Source organism: Ochotona curzoniae, unplaced genomic scaffold, assembly GCF_017591425.1.
Source record: "Ochotona curzoniae isolate NIBS_2020 unplaced genomic scaffold, NIBS_Ocur_1.0 contig_430, whole genome shotgun sequence".
Lineage (NCBI taxonomy): Eukaryota > Metazoa > Chordata > Mammalia > Lagomorpha > Ochotonidae > Ochotona > Ochotona curzoniae.
Window position 1 is genome coordinate 19,693,362 of NW_024466219.1, and position 21,018 is coordinate 19,714,379.

The 21,018-nt window shown below is 41.2% G+C and overlaps 1 protein-coding gene across 2 annotated transcripts in view; it reads right to left on the minus strand.

The window, feature by feature from the left end:
- KCNH1 (potassium voltage-gated channel subfamily H member 1) overlaps nucleotides 1–21,018 on the minus strand; it is a 312,341-nt gene that overhangs the window by 266,413 nt on the left and 24,910 nt on the right. For both annotated transcript variants that reach the window (XM_040985617.1, XM_040985616.1), the window contains exons 4-5: nucleotides 11,127–11,255; nucleotides 4,040–4,158 (exon numbers count right to left, since the gene is read on the minus strand). In XM_040985617.1, coding sequence (XP_040841551.1) covers nucleotides 4,040–4,158; nucleotides 11,127–11,255 — 248 coding nt within the window. The remainder of the gene's footprint in view (nucleotides 1–4,039; nucleotides 4,159–11,126; nucleotides 11,256–21,018) is intronic.

Below are 21,018 nucleotides of genomic sequence, written 5' to 3' on the forward strand. Positions count from 1 at the left end.
CCCAATAAAGAAAACAGGATGGAGGTACCCTTAAAAAGATTTAAAATAGAACTACCATATGATCCAGCAACACCACTACTCACTATACATCCAAAGGAAATAAAATCATTATGTCAGGGAGATCTGCACTTGCAGATTATTATTATTCATGATAACTGGGATACAGAATCAACCCAGGTGTCCATCAACAGGTAAACAGATAAAGAAAATGCAAAATGAAACACTTCAACCTGTTAAAATTTAAATTGGTTATCATTACATATGATACATACTTATTGGTCTTCAAAAAGAAGAAAATCCTGCCATCTGTAACAACACTGATGAGCCTAGAGGATGTTTTGTTATGTAAATAACGCAGGCACAGACAGAAAAACACTGCATAATCTCACCTACATACGGAATCTAGAAAGTCACACTACAGTTGAACTCAAGGTAGAGAAGGGGTTACCAGGAAGCTGTGAAGAGAGAATAATGGGGAGCTGTTGGTCAGTTACCTAGGAGGGGAACTTCAAGAGGTCCATCGTACAACATGGTGACCACAGTTAGTAACAGCACATTGTGTTCCTGAAAACTGCTGAAAGCAGGTCTTAAGTAGTCTCACCATAAGAAAAGCAAACATGAGATGACATGTTCATTAGCTCATTTTAGTCATTCCCAAGTTCCCTTAATCTAGTACATCTACCTTTCAAAGACAGAGATCACAGGACAAACCAATCGGCAAAAGCACAGTCTGAGGACACCGAGCAGGCAGCAGAAGCGGACTCAGAGCAGGGATGCTGGAACTATCCAACTGGGCCTTTACAGGGACTATACTTCACATGCTAAGGTTTCTAATAGACAAAGTAAACAGCAAAGAAGAACAGACGGTCAAGGTAAGCAGAGAATTGGATATTCCAAGAGCCAGAAAGAAACGCTAGAGATTTAAAATAAAAGAAGAAAGAGAGAGTAACTGAAATGAGGAACGCTTTCATTAGGTGCATTAGCAGACTGGACATGGTGGAGAAAAGAATCTCTGAGCCTGAGGATTTGCCAACAAAAACTTCCAAACCTGGAGAGAAAGCCAGGGGCTACGAGGAAGTAACAGAATGTCCAAGAACTGTGAGATAACCACAAAGCGTGCAACAGAAACGTTTATATGAAGAATACCAGAGAGAATAAAGAGGGGGAAAAGGCAGAAAAAATCTTTGAAAAAAATAATCACTGGAAATGTCCCCAGATTGATGCCAATTGTCAAACCTCAGATCTCAAAGCATATAACACCAACCAGAATAAACGTCACAGGAAAGAAAACAAACATGCAACAACAACAAAAATCCTAAATATATCATATTTTCAAAGTAAAATGAAAAAAAGAAAAAAATAATGAAAACTCCCTAGCTGAGGGGGGAGAAAATGACCTAACCTACAGAGAAGCAGAAATACTATCAGCCTAAGCAAGAAGAGTAGATGAGGAGATATTCAAATTTTTGAGAGGGGAAAAAACCACCAATCTGGAATTCTATACCCTGTAAAATTACCCCTCAAAATGAAAAGGCTGGGGTTGGTTTGATACCCTCATCCCATGTCAGAATGTTTGGGTTCAGTCCCAGCTCTGCTCTCAGTCCCAGCTCTGCTCCCAGTCCCAGCTCTGCTCCCAGTCCCAGCTCTGCTCCCAGTCCCAGCTTCCTGCAAACTCATACTCTGATAGTAGCAGATGATGGCTCTAGTAGATCAAATTGCTGCCTTCCAGTTTTAATCTGGCCTGGCCCTGCTCAAGGTAGGCATTACCCAAGTACTTAGTAAACCTTTCTTTAAAAATCAGTATTTTTAACTTCTGCTTTAGGAAACTAGAAAAATAAGAGCATATTAAATTTAAAGTAAGCAAAAGAAAGGCAAATATTAAGAGCAAAAAACAATGAAAATTAAAAATAGGGACTCAATAGAGAGAAATCAACAAAACCAAAAGGTGCAAGGTGGATCTTAGAAAACATTCATCAAGTCAGTAAACCACAGCCGAGCTACCTGGAACCTAATAACCTAATAATCAGGTGACTGCCTTATATCGACAATTAATGGGCAAAAATATTAACATTGTCTTTTTCTTTCAATTCAATCAATTAAAAAACCCGCTACTGAGCACCTTCTATTATGTGTTAGACACCATGATCCTACCTTATGGTAGTCAGATGCATGATTTTCAACTTTAATTTACTTGGGGATTTGGCATGGCTTAGGGAAATGTAGATGGGTGTCTTATTGACAACAAGTGAACCATAAAGGTCAGTTTTGGATGTCAATTTGTGTCATGACACACAGTTATTTAAGAAAAATTTAGTGTTTAGATTAGTGTCCTCATACAGGTATTTTGTGTGTGTAATATCTACAGCTGGCTAACTTTCAGAAGAGATTATTCTTGTATATTGTATAAGCCTCATCCAATCAGTCGAAAGGCTTTATGAGAACAACTGAGGTTTCTCTGGGTTGAAGAAGTTTGCTGGTATACTCTGCCAACCAGTCCCATACACTTTGGAGCTGTGTAGCTGACACTCACAGTCATATAAGCAAATTCTCTGCTATAAATCTCTTAATATATATGTATCCCACCGGCTCTGTTTTTCTGGTAGAACCCCACTGATAAGAGTAGCCACATAGAGAAAAAGGTATTTGCCCAATGGAACTGTCCCACAGAAAGTGTGGGAAGTACCAGTCATGAATTAAAGGAACAGGAAGGAGGCCAGTACAGCCAAGTAAGAGAGAGCTGGGAGGAGAGAAAGAGGAGAGGAGGTTGTGTGATTAACCATAGAAGGGGCAAAGAAAACTGCAGCCTGTGAGTGGATCAGACCCTTTTAGTCTTCCTGACCCACAGGCTGATGAGCCACATCATAACCAAAACTGATGCTGCCATTATCTGACTGCCTTCTCCTCCAACAGGACACACTCAAGCACTCCACACTCCCACTGTCAGCTAACGCTTCTGCTGCTGCAAAGAGAGCTTCAGGAGTTGACTCATGCTGCATTCATTCCTACACACATGCAGAGCACCTGCTAGGGGCACAGCACACAGGGAGCTTCTTCCTCAGCAATACAAGAGCCAGGCATTGGATGAGAAAGGGCCTCACCACCCAAGCTTGGATCCAGGACTAACCTGGCTACCTCCAGGCAGAGGAACAGCTTACACTGCCATATGTGGGTAACATGGAAGTTTGCCAAGTGGAGTGTTTCGTTCTCTTCATTGGCAACAATCAGTAAAAAAGGTCCATAGTTAGAGACAGGGTTACTAAACCTGATAAAGCACATTCTAGAGACTTCCCAACCTCTCATATGCCCTAACAAAAGGGAGAAAACCATCATTACAAATCCTCCTTACTACAAAGCTTATCAAAATAATCATTTTAGGTATATTTATTAACATGGAAAGATGTTCCTGATTACATACTACACTTTATCTTAGCCAAAAGGCCAAGAAGCAATGTTCCTGATTATATAAACGCAAGAGAAAAAAAACACAACCATATTCAATGTACACACACATTGCTTCTCAAGCATACATCAATTTCATAAATATTAATGAGAAACGTAATTTTTTTAAGACGTTAGGACATACAATATATGCATGGAAATTAGGTAAATGCACACAAAAAAACAAACAACATCATATGGTCAGCAGGTTTATAAGTGATTTCTATTTTCTTTTTTATACCTCCTTTGTCATTTTTGTCCATAATACTATGAACTGCAATAATAACTAAACCGTCTATAGCTTGCAGGCACTTCTAGTTCCTTCTTTACCTACTTCAAAAAAAAAAATGACTTAATATCCAAAAACTCAAGCAAGTTGGAGTCAGTTTTCCAAGCCAGCTGCTACTGACATTAAACCATAAAACTCAAAGGAGTTGGATCACTTACCTAAAGTCATCCAGTTTGAGAGGCAGCCCAGTCAAGGCAAGAGCGTGGGGACCCCCAAGGCTCCCTCCCCTCCAGCTCACCAGCTTGGAACAGTTGTCCTCTGGCCAGCACCCCATAGATGTGAGCTTTGAGCAGAGCCATCCCTTGCCCTTACCTCTGCCAGGCGAGAGTGCTTGTGGACATTCTCGCCCTTCTGCACGCTAGGCGCCAGCTGCTGCAGGACCCCCCTGCTGCTTGTCAGGGCTCTGGTCAGCCGAGCAAACTTCCCCCAGCCTGAAGCATGTGGAAAAGTAAAAAAAGATAAGGTCAACTATGCCCAAAGGGACATGTGCACAGTCAGTCAGAAACAAGCACCCACTGTCCCCCTGAGCTCCCATGCCTCACTCCACTCCCCACAAACAACACTCATTCCTCAGGACAGCACCTACGCAAATGTGATAGCAATTGAATTTTCCTAAGCACATTCACTTCCTCCTGGCAACAGCCTTATGAAGTGTGTAGGGCCGGTTGTAGTGCCATTTTACCAACAAGGAAACTAAGGACAGAGCATGCAGACAATGAGAAAGAATTAAGAGTGCAGTTCCCCACGGATCTTTCTACCCACAAATATCAGGCAATCAAACTGTTTCTCAACTCAAGGTTCTGACTATCTCTAATCCCACACTGCCTAATCTTGCAGGAAAGGAGCTGGTTCTGGATTTTTAATGGCTGAGCCACTCAAATGGTTACCCAAGGCCAGGGGAACAAATACTCCAAGGTAGGAAGAGAAAAAGCATTAACAGACTTTAGTCTACTTTGAGATGGCGGAAAGACAGTTGGTGAGAGGTTTTCGCTGAGTGTCAAAGATGTGTGAATGAAGATGACTATTTCCGAAGACCCCCAAAGACAATCTTCCAACATTGAACAAGGTATTGACTGTAACAGTTGTCCCCATGGGACCCCTGAAAACTTTTCAAAGTTCACAAGCTCAGGTTTCAAGAGCTCCAAAAACAGGTACATTAGATGTATAGCAAATAAACAGACAACCTTTGCAACCAGGCAGCTAAAAGCACCACCAAAAGATTGCACTTTTTTATTCTCTGGAATTGAGAAGTATGCAGCATCTTCCAGCACGACCCCAAATTTCACCTGGAGCTCCTTTCCAAAACAGACTTAATATCCAGAAGACAATGGAGCTAAACAGATAAAGGGACTTTTTTTGGCACAATCTTTAAGCATCATAATCTGGATAAATCTTACCCAATATAGCAAGAATAGCAAATCAGCTTGTTTTTCAATCTCATGGCAAAAGGGTCTTTAATAAATGCTAGTGGCACTTTCATCCATTCCGATGCCATGAAGCAGAGATGTGGGACTGCTGGGGATGGCCAAGACTCTGCAGAGTCTCTGACATCTCCCCAAAGGCACCTTTTATAAACAGGCTCACCAGAATGTGCTTGTAGCAACTGTGGACCAGAACTTTTAAAGTCTCTTTTCAGAGTCTTTACCTCAAAATAAAGTAGAACTGAATTCTGCAAAGCTTTTCAAAAAGAGCAGGAAGTATGTCTCATTTTTAATTAAAGAAAGATTTATTTACCTTTAAAGAGCTACAGAGAGAGGTGGGGAGACCTCCATCCACTGGCCTATACCCCAGATGGCTATAATGACAAGCAGCAGGTATACTGAAGCCAGGAACCCCTTCTAGGTCTCCCTTGTGGGCAGCAGAAGCCCAAACACTTAGGCCATCTTTTTCTATACTTCACAGGCCATTAGCAAAGAGCTGAAACCAAAGTGAAAACAATTGGGACACACATTAGCACCCATATGGGATGCCACTATCAACACCAGCTCCAGGTACCATGTCTCTCAATCAGGTAGAAAAGAGTGGTGCATGCAAATGTCAGCAAAGGCTTCACACCTACCTTACCACCATCTTCACCACCAATGACTGACCATGGGAATAACGATGGCAGGGCAGGTACACCAGACTCCACCTGGTCCATCAGCTGATGAACAGATGAACAGAAAGAACCAAGAACCTCTCTAGGCATTTCTCCCAGTTCAAGCCAACTCCTAACTCCCTCTGGCTTAGCCCTAATTCTCTTTCCAAGAATGTGGCTCGTAAAGGAGCTGCTCTCACCTGCCTGAGCAGAGTGTACCACAAGGTAAGAATGTCCTGCATGGGAAGTGGATCTTCTCCCCAAGATGGGCAGATTCTCCTTGCCTCAAGGGAAGGAAACTCTCTCAAATTCCCAATGCCTTGTTTCCTCTTTGGAAAATAGATACTGCATAATAATCATCAAGCCTAGCCAAATAAAAGAAAGATTCATTCATGTACTGATTCTATACATCTATTCAGCATGCACTAGGCACAGTGCTGGATAGTCTAGCAAAATTTTAAAAGATGAGTAGAAACTAGATGGTCTCAAGAAGGAAAGAAAGGACTTTCCACATGGACAGTATAACATCTACAAAGGCAGGTCAATATGTCACCAGAGAGCAAGATATTCTACATGGCTGAAGGAGTGATGCATGGCTTTCACAGGTGCTGGGGTCCGTGCGGTAGGTGTGGATGGCACGAAGGTGTGAAGAGAACAGCTCCCCTGTTTGGCAGGGCCCGGGGGAGCTTCCAGCTGTTTGGCAGGGCCCGGCGTATTTCTCTCTGACCACCCTGATGCTGTTTTACCCCCTGGCTGCATGGACACTCAAGCACCCCACTAAGAATTCTGTAATCTATTGAGGCATTGTTTGCCCCTGTAGGATGGCTTTTATCACCAACGTGAGCTTGAGAGTTAGTGTCAATGATAATGTCTTGGTGAGTGGGCCTTTGACAATTTACACACAGGAGCACAATTAAACCCATGCCATTTCTGGACACCTTATTGTGTACCTACCTATTGCCCTGAAATCGGGCCCAGACATATAGCACACCTTCTGGGAAGGGGCTTGAAAACATCCTAAATATTAATACAAGTGATGGGAGTGAGAGCTGAAACTGCTATGGCAATAAATATAGTTATTGTTATCTCAAAGGCTAGCCTGTCTTTGCAATTTTTTTGGGACATAGAAAATGTAATTGTTTTAGCCACTTTTATAATTTTTAGCTAGAGGAATTAAGGATGCTTTTACTAATAAAAAATGCTTTTGATTATTGCTTTATTGTTTATGGGGTTGTAGGGGTCTGTAGTTGTAGGGGGATTTAACATTTTAAGTTCTGTTTTAGATTTTAGGTTTTTCCCTTGTAACTTATTTTCCCATTAAATGATGGGTAAAATGTAGAAGTAGAAATGAGGTGGGAAAGTATTACTGATTAGCAGATAATCGCATGTGCCTTGGCCTTGGAGTCCTGGCTGTTGCTCCATGGCTACTGTTGAAGGATAAACAATAGCTTGCTTTGAAGCATATGAATACAGTATTTTGCAAAATTATCTTTAGGAGCACCTGCTTAGCCTTGAAGTGCAGACGGAGTGACCAAATGTCTGTACATGCCCCCTTAATTTTGAAAAGAAAAAATAGAATAGTTGCTTGTGCAGAAGCTTGAGAAGGGTTTTGAGTAAAAAAAAAGGACAGTTTCTTTCTGAGCTGTGGTGAGAACGCACCAACTGTCTGTGTCTGTGTCTTTCTTTATCGCCGACTCCACGCACCCTTCCCGAGCTCCGAACTCGGCTGGAGCTGGACTCCGGCACACAGGGCAGGTGGAAGACACAGAATGGCCTGAAGTGATGCTGAAGAATTTCAGGAACCAGAGAGGGGAAACTGTAGTCAGTGAGAACCTGGAGGCTAAGTCAAAAAACTTAAACTCACACGGAACTTGAAGATGGTTGGAAAGGAGATATATTCACTGACAGATTCTAGAAAAAGAGCAATGCAGAAAGTATACTAAACAAAAATGCTGGACAGGCAGAAGATGAGTCAGAGACTGTGTAGGCGTGGACAAGTGCCCCCAGAGTAGGAGGAACGCATGAGAGCAGGAGGCAAACTGACCAAACTCAGCAAGCAATAGCTGTAGGTGAAGGACAGGAGCTCTGGTGGGAGCTCCCCAGCTTCTGGCTTGGATGACTGGGATGACAACTACAGGTGAGACAGAGGGGAAGAGAACCTGAGGACTAGTGGGAAATCATATTGACATTTCAGATCAATGATGCACTCACAGCAAAGCAGGATCCTTTTCTCTCTCCCATTCTCCCTGCTGCATCAGAAGGTTTGCTAAGAGCAGACAAGGATGAGAAAGTAAAGCTCAGAGCATTCTCTCTATCTTGCTCACCAAGGATGAGTCACCTCTCGTGTTTTCTCTCTTATTCCACCAAATAACCTCCTATTAAAGAAACAAACTCATTTTCAATGGTCCATGTGTTTCCTTCTAAATTCAGAGTTAAACTTGAGCCAAATACAGACACCAAAAGGAATGTAAAACTCTAGAGGAGATTTTTAGGAATCCTTCAGTCTTCATTATCCATGAAAACCAAGAAGCAAACAAAATTCCCTAGCATATCACAGATGCTCGTTTTAGCCCAAGAATTTCCACTCATTCAGCTTTTAAAACACACAATACTCACATATACACACATGCATACACACATACATACAAGCTGTTTGTGGACAGCAAATCTACCCTGATTTGCATTCCCTGCTTCATGCTATGTGTGGGCACTGTTTGCTAGATGGTAAGAGAATCCTTCCAAAAAATGCAGACAGCAAAATAAAGACAACCAAGTCAGGAACCTGGATACCTTATTAAAGGATCATGAGAACGACAGTCAATGAAGGAACTCAGAAAGCTTTCCCAGGGTCACTCCTCATCTGCACTTAAAACTCTGGGAGGAGGCAAATTTCTTTGTGTCAAAGGCTAAAATGGTCTACTGTCAAGGATGCTGGGCATCTCCTTTGCGGGTCGTTTACAAAAACCATAGGGTGCAAAATGGCTTCTCCAATCATTATCAGAAGCATTTGCCCCACTCCTCAGTCCCCAAGTTAGACACTGCATAATCAGGAAAAATGGGTTAATTATAAAGACAACTTGAGCACAACTGACTCCAAAGACTAATCCGATGATTGGAAAAGTATCCCCGATGGCTACACTAAAGAGCAATTATATGAGAGTTTTCCAGGATTGGAGTCATGCCTCCTTCCATTACATCTCAGAACAAGCCAGGGTCTACAAGTCTCATGACTCTAAATGCAATTGGGACAATGCAGAAATGTCAACAAAGAGGTCCATACACAGGACAGTGTAGTTCCCATCCAGAGTTCATCCTGAGAACCAGGTTGGAAGTTCATGGGTTTAAAACTAACGAGGCCTGGCAAATCACCACACTACTCCCTCATAAACAAATATAAAATCTGACTTCACCCCAAGCAGATCATCAAATCAGAGTGGGCCAGGGGCACAGTGACATGACAAATAGGAAGGTCTGACATGTCTGCTGTGGCTCTTGAAATGGGCAACAAAGTTAGGTCTTCAAGGAGACATTAAGCATGATCCACTAGCAAGGTTTCTATGTTGAATGCTGAAGTGTGTGTATGTGCATGTGTTTTAGATTTTTATAAGCCACATGTTACTCATATTATTTCACAAAAGAAAAGAATACTTTGGCTAACAGTCAATAGTGTGAAAATATGAATGTGTGTGTGTGTGTTGTGCCAAAACTCTTACCAACAATGAAAGACAACAGTAAGGCAGGTAAAATGAAGTGAAATCTATTATCCCTGGAAAATAAACCTACATGGATCTTACTGACTTATCTTTTCAAGTTTCATGAGATTCAAACATCAGGGTGGTAGATAATGAGCATTCTCTATTAGGTATACCTGTCCCACCAAATACCTACACCTCATGTAAAAAGGTTCTAGCAATGATAAAATGCAAGCATGAGGGCTTGACCAAATCACATGATTTACATTTTTAAGGGAAAATTTAAAAATATATATCAAGACATCTGATTGCCTTTAATTGCCTTGTTATTTATGAGTTTATTTAATCAAAAAACAGACAGCTCTTTTACATGGTGATAGGCTGGCATTTCATCATGACTGTGTCCATCATTGAGTGCTACTATTTAAAGAAAAATCTTAAACTCAGAAACTAGAAATAGGGTAATCATAAATCTGCAGGAAAATGGAAGCTTTCGGACACTCAGACATTGTTGTGAGATACTGTGCTGCAATCCTAAAACCAAAAGGCAGGCTGGAATGGATTCACTGAGCTACCAGTTTTTAACAGAATACATTGATGTATCTGATGACTATTAAAATGAGTGTTTAAATGAGCCAGGATATTACTCTCAGAGGAGATACACTCCAGAGAACCTCCACCTAATGCTTTTGATTTCCTGCTATAATATCCATTTAACCACCAAAACATTAGCACACAAACAATAATCTGCCTCAGTCTGTCCCCTGGACGCCACTTCATCTCTGCTGCATCTCCAGAAACCAAAAGGAGCAAGTTGTCAGGTCCAGCTGGAAAGCCAATCACAGAGCCAAACAGCACTGCAACATGAAATAGCTCCTGGTCTCCTGCGTGTTCCAGAGTGCAAACTATAGCCAGGGAGATGAAGAGGTGCTAAGACACCCTCCACTCCAAAACCTCAGGGAATAACACACCATCTCCTGACGAGAGGGGCCATTGTTCCAGAAATCTTGAATGATATCCTTCCCTAGGTCCTCAATGTTATTCAAACAACATGTGCATATGATACAGTGAGATAAGTGCTAACATGTGATCATAAAGCTGATCAAAGAGCCACCTGGCAATGTTACTTGGAAAAGGCCATGGCCTCATGAAAGCTGTATTCCAAACCAATTAACCATCCTCAGACTTAACCACAGAAGTAGAGAGGTGTGTGTGTTTGTATTAACAAACTCCAGAACTCAGTCAAATCTAAATTTGTCTATAAATCAGATGAATGTGGCCATGGACTGCACCATTTGGAGGACTGACATCTATCACTGGAAATCCTGAGAAAACCTTGATGGTTCACAACTGGCCAGTTATCTTCTCTGTACTCATTTTGGAAGTATTCATTTAAAAAGGGATGAAATAAATTCAAGAGCTTTTCTAAACAAAGGGATTTTTTATTGTTGTTCTCCCTTTCTTCTCTGCCAATATGTTCCATAATCATGCAGTACTTTACCCAACACAAATTAAAGTTTCACTCTTGAACTTTGTGCAGAGACTGCCTTAGCAACCTCAAATTCCCTGTAGCAAGAGCCACACTAAAGGCAAAAAGACAGTAATGCATTTGCAAATCAGAATTACAAACCTTTACATGAATCATCCTCAATGGGCTGCTTGAAAGCAGTTATGTCACTGAAAGTGCAAAGAAATAAAACCACTTTATCCTGTTCGTTTCGAATTGGAGCAATTTTCACAAAGAACCACACAGGTGTCCCTGAAAGAAATATCAAAAGATTGGTCAGTAATTTGCATGCTGATTTGAGGGACAATGAATGCAAAACTTGCAAATGAAGAGGTACAGATATTCATCTAATTTTAAATGGTCTCATTCTTTCAAATGCCAAGATAGTATAACATTAATTTCTCTTCTTGCTGGAATAAAAACTTTCACAAAGACTACTCAGTGGGAATTTGCTCCTGTTCAAATAATTTTTGTAAATTCAAGCCTCTTACCCCTTATAATTGGGAAATAGGTTGAAAATTTCATTTGATCTTATAGAAGGAACTTAAGCAGGGAGACTTAAAGACTTACCTTAGATCAGAGTGGACAGTAAAGAGTATGGGGCCAAGATGGGCACTGCCTACCAAGGCCAGCAGATCATGCAAACTCAAACGTCAAACTCCATCCACTGCCAAAGAGTCCTGAGCATTCAGATTCTATATGTGAGTCTGTCAACACTGGCTCATATGCTCAAGAAGGCATGTCCCACAAACAATCTTTCTAAGTCCTTCTCCCTAACCTAAAAAATCTATAAGGTCTAAACACAATAGCAAATGGCAAGACACTGAGCACAGAAAGAATCACCATGATTCCCCAAGCAAAGGCACCTCAGACAAGAAGCATTTGCAATGTGATGTGGGATCACGTCGGTCCCTTAGTAAGCTCAGTGAGAATGTTACAATCCTTATTCCTGGAGTGCAGCTGGACAAAAACTGTCTCCTCTCGAACACTGCTTTCCTGTGCAGGAGGAGGTGGGCAGAGCTCTGCTGCCTCTTTTTCAAAGAGGACCCCACTCTGCTACCTCTGGCCAGCTATCCATACAGCCTTGCTCTGGCTTCTGAGGAAATAACTAGAGGAAATACAAATATTTTCTGTTCACGGAGGACATGAGAGAGGTCTGTTCTGTGATTCAAAATAAAATAAGACACCAAGCAATGGCATGCTCTTTCCCACCTAGTTCTTACATCCCAGTTGCTAAAAGAGCAATAAGAACATAAGAACTAACTATTTGCTGAATTCTGTACAACTGGGATACTACTTTACATACTACTGAAGACCATTTTCAAACCAAAATGGTCACCATTTCTCCATGTTGTTAAGTATTAGAGAACTTCTTATGTACCAGGTCCAGTGTTCAGCATTTTACATGCTCTATGTTATCAAACATAACACAGACAACTCAAAGATTTTTGGAGGTGAAAATGTATCTCCCAAAATATCAGTTGAGTCTCTAATCACACCAAACATTACACCATTCAACATTGGCAGACTTATGTCTCTAGGATTAAACAATCTAACTTGACAATACTGGCTTACAGATCTGGCTACACCACTTGTCTGTACATATAAAAATCCTAAAAATGTAAAAATACATATCAAATAGACCAACTGGAAATGCAGTTTCCTTAAGTCTTAATTATCTATGTATTCATTTGTAATTAATCTTATTTCTCTTTGCATAATTTTCAACTATAAGTTTCTGGGTACACTTACAGTAACAGATTCTAATGTTATTTTAAGAAAGAAATACTTTGAAAGGAAAATCGGTCATACAAAAATCACTATAGTATCTCAAAATCAAAAAGTATATGACCTTTGGATCATCTATCCTTGTTGAAAAGACTGTACAACCATTCCTTCTAGCTCCTGACTCAGAATATGCCATTTTCAACTAAGCAAAGGGAAATTCAAAAGAAAAAAAAAGCATCATAGGAATTCATCACACAGCCTGTCAGCTCTGGGTTGCAGCCTAACTCATAAGACAAAGAGCAAACAAATAAAAAACCCCTTTTAAAATTTTTATTCTAGATGATGTTTACACAGTCGATCAGGCTGGAAGGATCTAGGATTAAGGAAAAGTGGATGCAATCATTGTTTCCAAGCTTTCTATTTCTTCTTCCTATTCTGTGGGAAGGAGAGAGACAAGGGGATATTCCACACCCAGCCTCCCTACCATCCCAGTACCCAAGGATGGGGGGAAGCCACCTGGTATCAATGGCACATGTTCCAAAGGTTCTGCCTAGGCAGATGTGATAATTCCAAACTGCTCTCGATGTCACTGATCTATGGATGAGGAATCCCTTCCAATGTCCATTGGCTGACACCATCTACCTTACAGTCTCCAATCGCCAAGATATTTGCCATCATTGTTTGGCTGGGGTAGCTATCCATATGTTCTATTCTCTATTCTCTGCTATGGTACCAGATGTCCTCTGCAGGGCCCGGTGAGCTACCATGTCCTCCATATGCACCATGGTCTGCCATCCAGCACTCCATTCTCTACACTGGGAAGGACCAGTTCTCCTAGCTGGGCTCATAGACCTAAGCCAGGCAACCTGGGCCATGCTGGACTGCCCACTCTTGAGGCTCATGGTTCCATCATCCACTGTGCAGCTAGGTTCAAGGTCCAGATCATGCAACCTGAGACCCACTGAACCCCTCCATCCCCGGGCTCATGGGCCCAGTCCCCACCACACAGGTAGGCTTGATGACCTGGAGCAGGAGACCCAGATTCCTCCGGGACCCCCACCCTTGGGGCTCATGCAAACCCCTTTTTGTTGTAAAGAAAACAGTCATTTTTTAGATGGTAAGCCAGAAGCACTCCTTATGCGTCAAATGTCATCAGATGAGTGATGTCCCATTATATGGTATCATCTTGTGGGAGACCCAGAATATCCCTTCACAGCTGCAACCTTCTAGCCCTTTCATAGCAGTGCACCAGCTGGACTGAACCTGGCAGCTTGCCGAGCTGGAACTATGCGATCTACCCTTCATATTCCACTTTTGCCTCTCTGGCACTAATAATGCTGACCCACATCTCTGAGACCACTGTACCTATCATATGGAGAGGCCTTTTCCGCTTTTCCATACTTTCAAGTAATCATGAGCTCTCACGTCAATCTGTTTAAACTATGTGCTGCTCTCTACCAAATAATGTCCATCACCTCCTTCCAGAAACTTGAACAGACAGTACTTCTCTGATCATCCCCTTTCCGAATTCTAGTGCATATCTTCTACCAAAACCTCAGGCAGTATGTTCCTGGGGACTCACTGAGGGATAGAACCACCCAATCTAGGGTTCCCCTGTGGAGAGACATCTTTCAACGCAACACTCTGGATCTTTGCCCTGAGTTATTAATTTGAGAGACAAGAACTAGATGAAGCCCATTCTCTGTCATGCCCCTTCATTATGTAAATGTTAAGGAGGAAGGAAAAGGCAGGGGGTAGGGAAGAGGTTGGTGGAAGAAAAAGCCTGCAATGCTTCTCCGGTATTGCCTATGGCCAGGGAGTAATTCTGTATAATTCTGAGAATTAATCACTTTCAGCAATTCACTTTCCTACAGATATAAACCACTTCCTTCAGGATCAGCTTTTTGGCTCTTAAAGACGTTACTGGAATCTCTATTGAACTGATTTTGGTTTTTTGCTTTTTGTTTCTTGTTTTTATTAATTACGTTGCATTATGTGACACAGTTTCATAGGCTCTGGGATTCCCCCAACCCCTCAACGTACCCTCCCCCCATGGTGGATTCCTCCACCTTGTGGCAGTACTACAGTTCAAATTCAGTCAAGATTATTTCTTTGCAAACATATACCAAGCAAAGAGTCCAGCATCTTATTGTCCAGATAAATTCAACGGTTTCTTGGAGAGACCATCTCTGGTCTGAAGGTAGAGCTGGCAGAATATCATCCTGATCAATTAAAAGCCCCAACACAACATCAACAACAATTTACAACATTATGGAATTAATTGACATGGTATTGAGTAATCAATATATTTTTAAAAATGCAAGTTCTTAACCACATCCTGTGACTACTTTGACATTGACATTTCAATTTTAGTTTATATACAGAACTGGCTGCTGTACACCTTAAAATGGCTATAGGGTACTATTCAGCTGTCTCATGTCTATTTTCATTTTAGCATTTAGCGGTTTATAGTGTTGAAGCATAATTTTTGCTGAACTTGGCAGATTTTAGGATAGTCTAAACTGGCTTATAACTCTAACAAGGCATATGTCAACAGTCGAGGTGTAGAACAGTTTTAGGAGGGGTGTGCAGAGAAATCTTCAATACCCCAGTGAGGAGCAACTAATCTCTGTGTCCCACCTAGTAAGGTATATGTGAATCCACGCTGACCGTTTCCTGTCTGGTTCTAAGCTTTCCTTGTTGTTCTCTGTTTATCTATTCTAATTTTTTTTTCGTTTTGGGGGGATGGGGGTCCTCCGGAACAACCCTGATGGCCATTTTAAGAGAGGGTGGGAATCCAAAGTTGGAACTAAGTAAGAACTAGAGAAAGCTCCTCTCTCTAGTCCCAAAGGAAGTATACTGTATTGAACTGATTTCTAAATGTCTCTCCATTGGTTGTGATCACAGTCAGGGAAGGGAAGTATTGCCCCTTCCCTACACACACACCCTAACAACTAAGAAATGCTTCTATAAATAAAACATAGTCTACCCCAGTAGTAAGACACCTGATGCACTTTCTCTGCATTTTCACCTGAACCTCCAATGACATTCAGTACTAACACACAGGGCCATATAAGGTCACTGCATTGCTTAACTCTAGGTGGTGCCATTGTGGACTGTACAACCTTGACCTTTTTCTATTGCAAACGACCACTACTCAAACAATCTAAGAAAATAGGATGGACCTGCATTTTCATTTGTTGAATTCTCCAAAAGAGAATATTGGTCCATCATAGGCCGTATAAAGCAATGATTTCAACCATTTCCTTTGGAGAGCAAAGAATTTATCTAATGAGGTAGTAGTTAAAATATCAGTCTATGAAATAGTGGTTTTAAGTGAAATGTAAGCTATCTAGAACCTGAAGCCCATCCATCCAACTTCCCTCTGAAAGCTATAAGGAAAACTAAGACCTCGTGGTTCCATTCAGACACTCTCTCAGACACAGGCTGGGGCATATGGTCTACAGGGGGTCTCTCCAAAACTCAGATTCAGCTGCAATACACCAGTTGCTAGAAATAATAGAGTGGTAATAACTACACAAACATTTGTACACATACATACAAAATCAGGAAGAGGAAGTCAAAATTGAATCTTCTCACCCAAGGGTCTACTGTGGAATAGCTGAAAAGGGCAAGCATTCAATGTCCTCATTCTGAGAAAAAGACAAGACACCAGAATAAATCTCCTTTTAAAAACAGACCTATGACCAACATTTCAGGAACCTGACAACTCCACTGATGGCAGAGGCTGCTGCAGCAGGGAGAACGGCTCTCTCCTGGCTGCAGAAGCCCAGAGGGAGGGCAGTTCCAAACCAGATGCCTCCCCTGGTCCACTCTGATGCTCATCCTTCCTGCAGCTCCCTTAGGCATACAATGATGAACCTGACAACCTAACCTGGACATTGGAATTGCTCATCCTCTGTGGCCAGATAACAAAACTGAAAGCCTCAGGTGTAGGAGAAAAATTTTGGTTACCATCAGTCTTCTTCCTTTGTCTAGTCTTCCTAACAAGTACTCTCTATAACAAGACTTCTGGGCAACCAGGCCACGTTCAAGAGAATTAACCAAGCCACAGAAACTGGTCCCTGGGAAAAGCTGTGTCATGTTGGAACATTCTGGTAATTTCAAAGAGCAGACTTGGAAGACTAGACCAAGAAACAGACTGGGTTAGGGCCAACTTGATTGAGACAAATGACAAGTGCAAAAAGAACGAGACAGAACCAGGGAGTCATGGGCACTGGCTATTGGATTTGGAATCGTGAGCCCTGAATTTTAGCCCTATCATTTCATCATTGTGTGCCTTGGCTTCATCATTTTAACTTCTCTCCATATCTGTTTCCTTATTGACAAAATGAGAGAAATAAGACTTGCTTAGGAGCAAGTAAACACACACACATATATCTGATACATAGGCTTTAATGTAAAATGTGTACTTTCATTGCTTCCTTTTTTCCTTCCTTACTTTTAAATTCTTCAATTACAAGATTGAAATATTCAGTCTCACATGGCACAGAGGCTTGCAAGACTTGAGAATCTATCTCAAGGTGTCTGGCATAATTCTGAAGCCGCCTCCACCTGTTCTGAGGGAAGAGTGCCAAATGCAGCCATCATGAGGGAAGAGCGGAAGGCTCAACACTACAGCCTCAGTGTTACCCAAAGTACACTGAAGCACACAGAACACTAGGCAAATGGAGCAGTGCATTGTTTGTAGATGAAAAAATTCAGTTTTATAAGATGCAAAACTTCCTGTTTAATGGATAAATTGAATAAAGGTTCAATCTGGATTTTAATTATTCCTGTGTGTGTGTTTTCAGAGCCTTGAATTAAAATTCAATTCAAATAGAAAAATAAAGGTGTAAGCATGCGCAAGAAGTTTTTTAAATTCCTGGAAAAAATAGCAGGGACTATCTGCTACAGTAATTACGAATCACTGGTACTGACTGGAAATAAATGGCAATGGGAGTGTCATTTATTGAATTCTTACAATGGGTCCAGACCTGACACACTGTGGTTTACTTCTCATAATAACTGTATAAGTCAAAGAGTTACTATGATAGTATTTGCACTGTAAATATAGGGAACCCAAGCTGGTAAGTATCTCAATCAAAGTTCCATAAACCTAGTGACTTACAATAGGATTCTTAGCCAAGAAGAAGACAGATATCAACTCATAAATGTAGGAGAACTTAATATATGAAAAGGCATTTCAAATCAGAAAGGAGAGGCTGAATTGCTTTATAAATAGTTTGGAACAAGTGAACCAGCCCATATGGAAAATAAATCATTACCTTGCTATTGTTATTTCCATATAAACTTCCAAATGGATTAATGTGCAACGTATTCTAATACAACTATTAAATTACAAGAAGGAATAAAGAAGGAGTGTTTTTTTTTTTAAGATTTATTTTTATTATTTTTTTATTGGAAAGGCGGATATACAGAGAGGAGAGACAGAGAGGAAGATCTTCCGTCCGATGATTCACTCCCCAAGTGAGCGCAACGGGCCGATACTATGCCAATCCGAAGCCAGGAGCCTCTTGCGGGTCTCCCACGCGGGTGCAGGTTCCCAAAGCTTTGGGCTGTCCTCGACTGCTTTCCCAGGCCACAGGCAGGGAGCTGGAAGGGAAGCGGGGCTGCCGGGATTAGAACCGGCGCCCATATGGGATCCCGGGCGTGCAAGGCGAGGACGTTTAACCACTTGCGCCACCGTGCCGGGCCCAAGAAGGAGTGTTTTTATTATTTAGGTAATAAGGACAGCTTCCTAAGTATTACACAAAACTTAGGACCATTAAGGAAAATAATGATCAAAAAATTGTTCACTTCACTTTTATATGGGAAAAAGTCTCCATTTTAAAAAAATGTTATAGGAAAGTAATTTAAAATATAGGAGCTACTTTTCAATAGACACGTGTTTGAGGATCAGCAACTATTGCATATGATGGGAATTCAGGATGTATAAGAACAAATTAAACAATAATTTTATTTTGATGCAAAAATGAAATCTAGGCACAGTTTTTTATACTATACATTTTCCACAAACTTCTAGAAGATCCCATATAGAAAAAACTCCTGCCACTGAACAAATCTGAAAAAATAACCCATCAGGAAAATAGGCAAAATATGATTGTTTTACCCAGTAAACCTGTCTCCTTGGGAGTGTAATGTCCTCAAAGGCAGATCCCTTCCCCACATCTGTCCCTCTGCAGCCAGGAGGCCCGGTCCAGGGCTGAGGCCACAACAGTAAACAATCAGCAACGCTTGGCCAACAGCTCCTCCTTGCCAGCCCAAGAGAACTGCTGCACAACGCCTTTCCTGGGTTTCTCTGCCTGGGAAGCTGAAATGGACCTCCCAAAAGGCTGGGCTACCAGCCACACCATAAACTGCAGAGTCACGCGCTAGGGAGTGTCCAGAAGGCATGCTGCTTTAACTCGGAGCTGACACTTCTTGTTTTCTTGATTAGAACTGTCTTGCTTGAAAACTGGAAGAGCTAATCCACTAACATTAGAATGACCGGGCAAATATTTACTAGAAGAGTTCATTAATGACAATGGTGGTAGACATAAGAACTTCATATAGTATGCTGAATATAAAATAGGCAACAATTTTTTTTAAATCTATCCCATTACAGAGACACCAACCCTTCAGACTGGCCAAAAAGAAATCTTTCCAGTAATCCATCCTTCAAGAAATGTAGTAGTGTTCCACATATTTTTCCAAACCATGCAAGGAAACCTTCTGTTCATTATTCCCAACTTCCCAAAAGGTAGGACAAACATTAACGTCCATCACTTAAAAATCCCTGGAACACACATTTGATGCACCAGTTAGGATGCTGCTTGTACTCCCTCATCCTGTACCACACTGCCTTAGTTGGAGTCCCTGCTTTGCTCCCAGATGCAGTTTCCTATTAATGAAAACTCTGGGAGAAAGCAAGTGATGGCTTACATAGCTGGATTCTTGCCACCCAAGTGGAGCACTCAGGTTAAGTTCCTGGCTCATGGCTTCAACCTGGCCTGGCCATGATTACTATAGGATTCTGAGGAGTGAAACAGAAGATAGGAGGTATCTCTCTGCCTCTGTTTCCTCTTTCTCCAATTCTCTTTCTTCTCTGCCTTTCAAATAAAACACTAAGGAATACCTATACAAATACTGCAGAGAAATTTTTTTTTAATTTCCAAAAGCTTATAAAAATTGGTAACAAAAATCACTAAAATTGGAGTATATGGGCAAAGAATGTTATGATAAGTAGTTTTAAATGGATAAAATCTTTAAAACTCAATCTTATTAATAATTTTTAAAACTTCACTAAACAAAAGAACCTAATGTGGACTGTTTAGCCATTTAAAAGTGATAGTGTTCAATGCTGATGAGGTTCAATGGGTCCAACATACATTTTTGCATGTGAACTCAGAAGAGATTCAATTCTTCTAGAAGCCTATTTGGCAAAATATCTCAGGAACCTCAGTTCACTTCCTTTACACAACAACTGGGAGTCTCTAAGAAACACCCCACAATGTCAACAACGCACAATTATATTGACTTCGACATTGGTAATGAAAAAAACCTAAGGCCTCATAAATGTACAACATTAGAAGATACATTAATGCATTTCCAAATTATATTTATGAGGAATTTAATGACGGGAATATTTTGTGGTGAAAGATAAATACACATATGATTTTAAACTGAAAACATGCCAAAATCTCCAGTTTGTAAAGTTGTGCGCAGACAAAAAGCGAAGAAACACCACAGCACGTGCATTATGTAATAGTACCAGCATTCCTCCCAGTGTTTTCACTGACTGCTTTTGTTATTCATATTTTCTTCATATATTCTTCATGATCAAAATGCATTAACGTAAAAATCAGAGCAAAGAAAAACAAACATTCTTTTTTCGATGGTGACCTTTCCCTTTTAAAAATCTCAACACAAGGGAGACTTTCCCTCAAGGGACTCAGAGTTTTATAAGGTCCAAGTTTCTTTTCAGGGAAGCCAGCAGTTAGGACAAGGCTATCGCCTGGGCCTAGGCAGAGGTGAGGAGCAGACCGGGCCGCCGTCCTCTGCCCAGCTGCCCATGTGTGGGCACATGCTGCACGACCTTGGATGTGAACTTTAACTGACTTACTTCAGTACTTCAAAGGGAACTGATCATTTAAAACTGAAAACAGTCATGCCATCATTATGCAAACTTCATTTTCTAAAGTTGAGGGTTAAGGCAAAAATTGAATATGATTTTAAAGATCTTTGAGAATATAAAAGAGAGTTCCCTCTGGGGAGGGAAGCAATG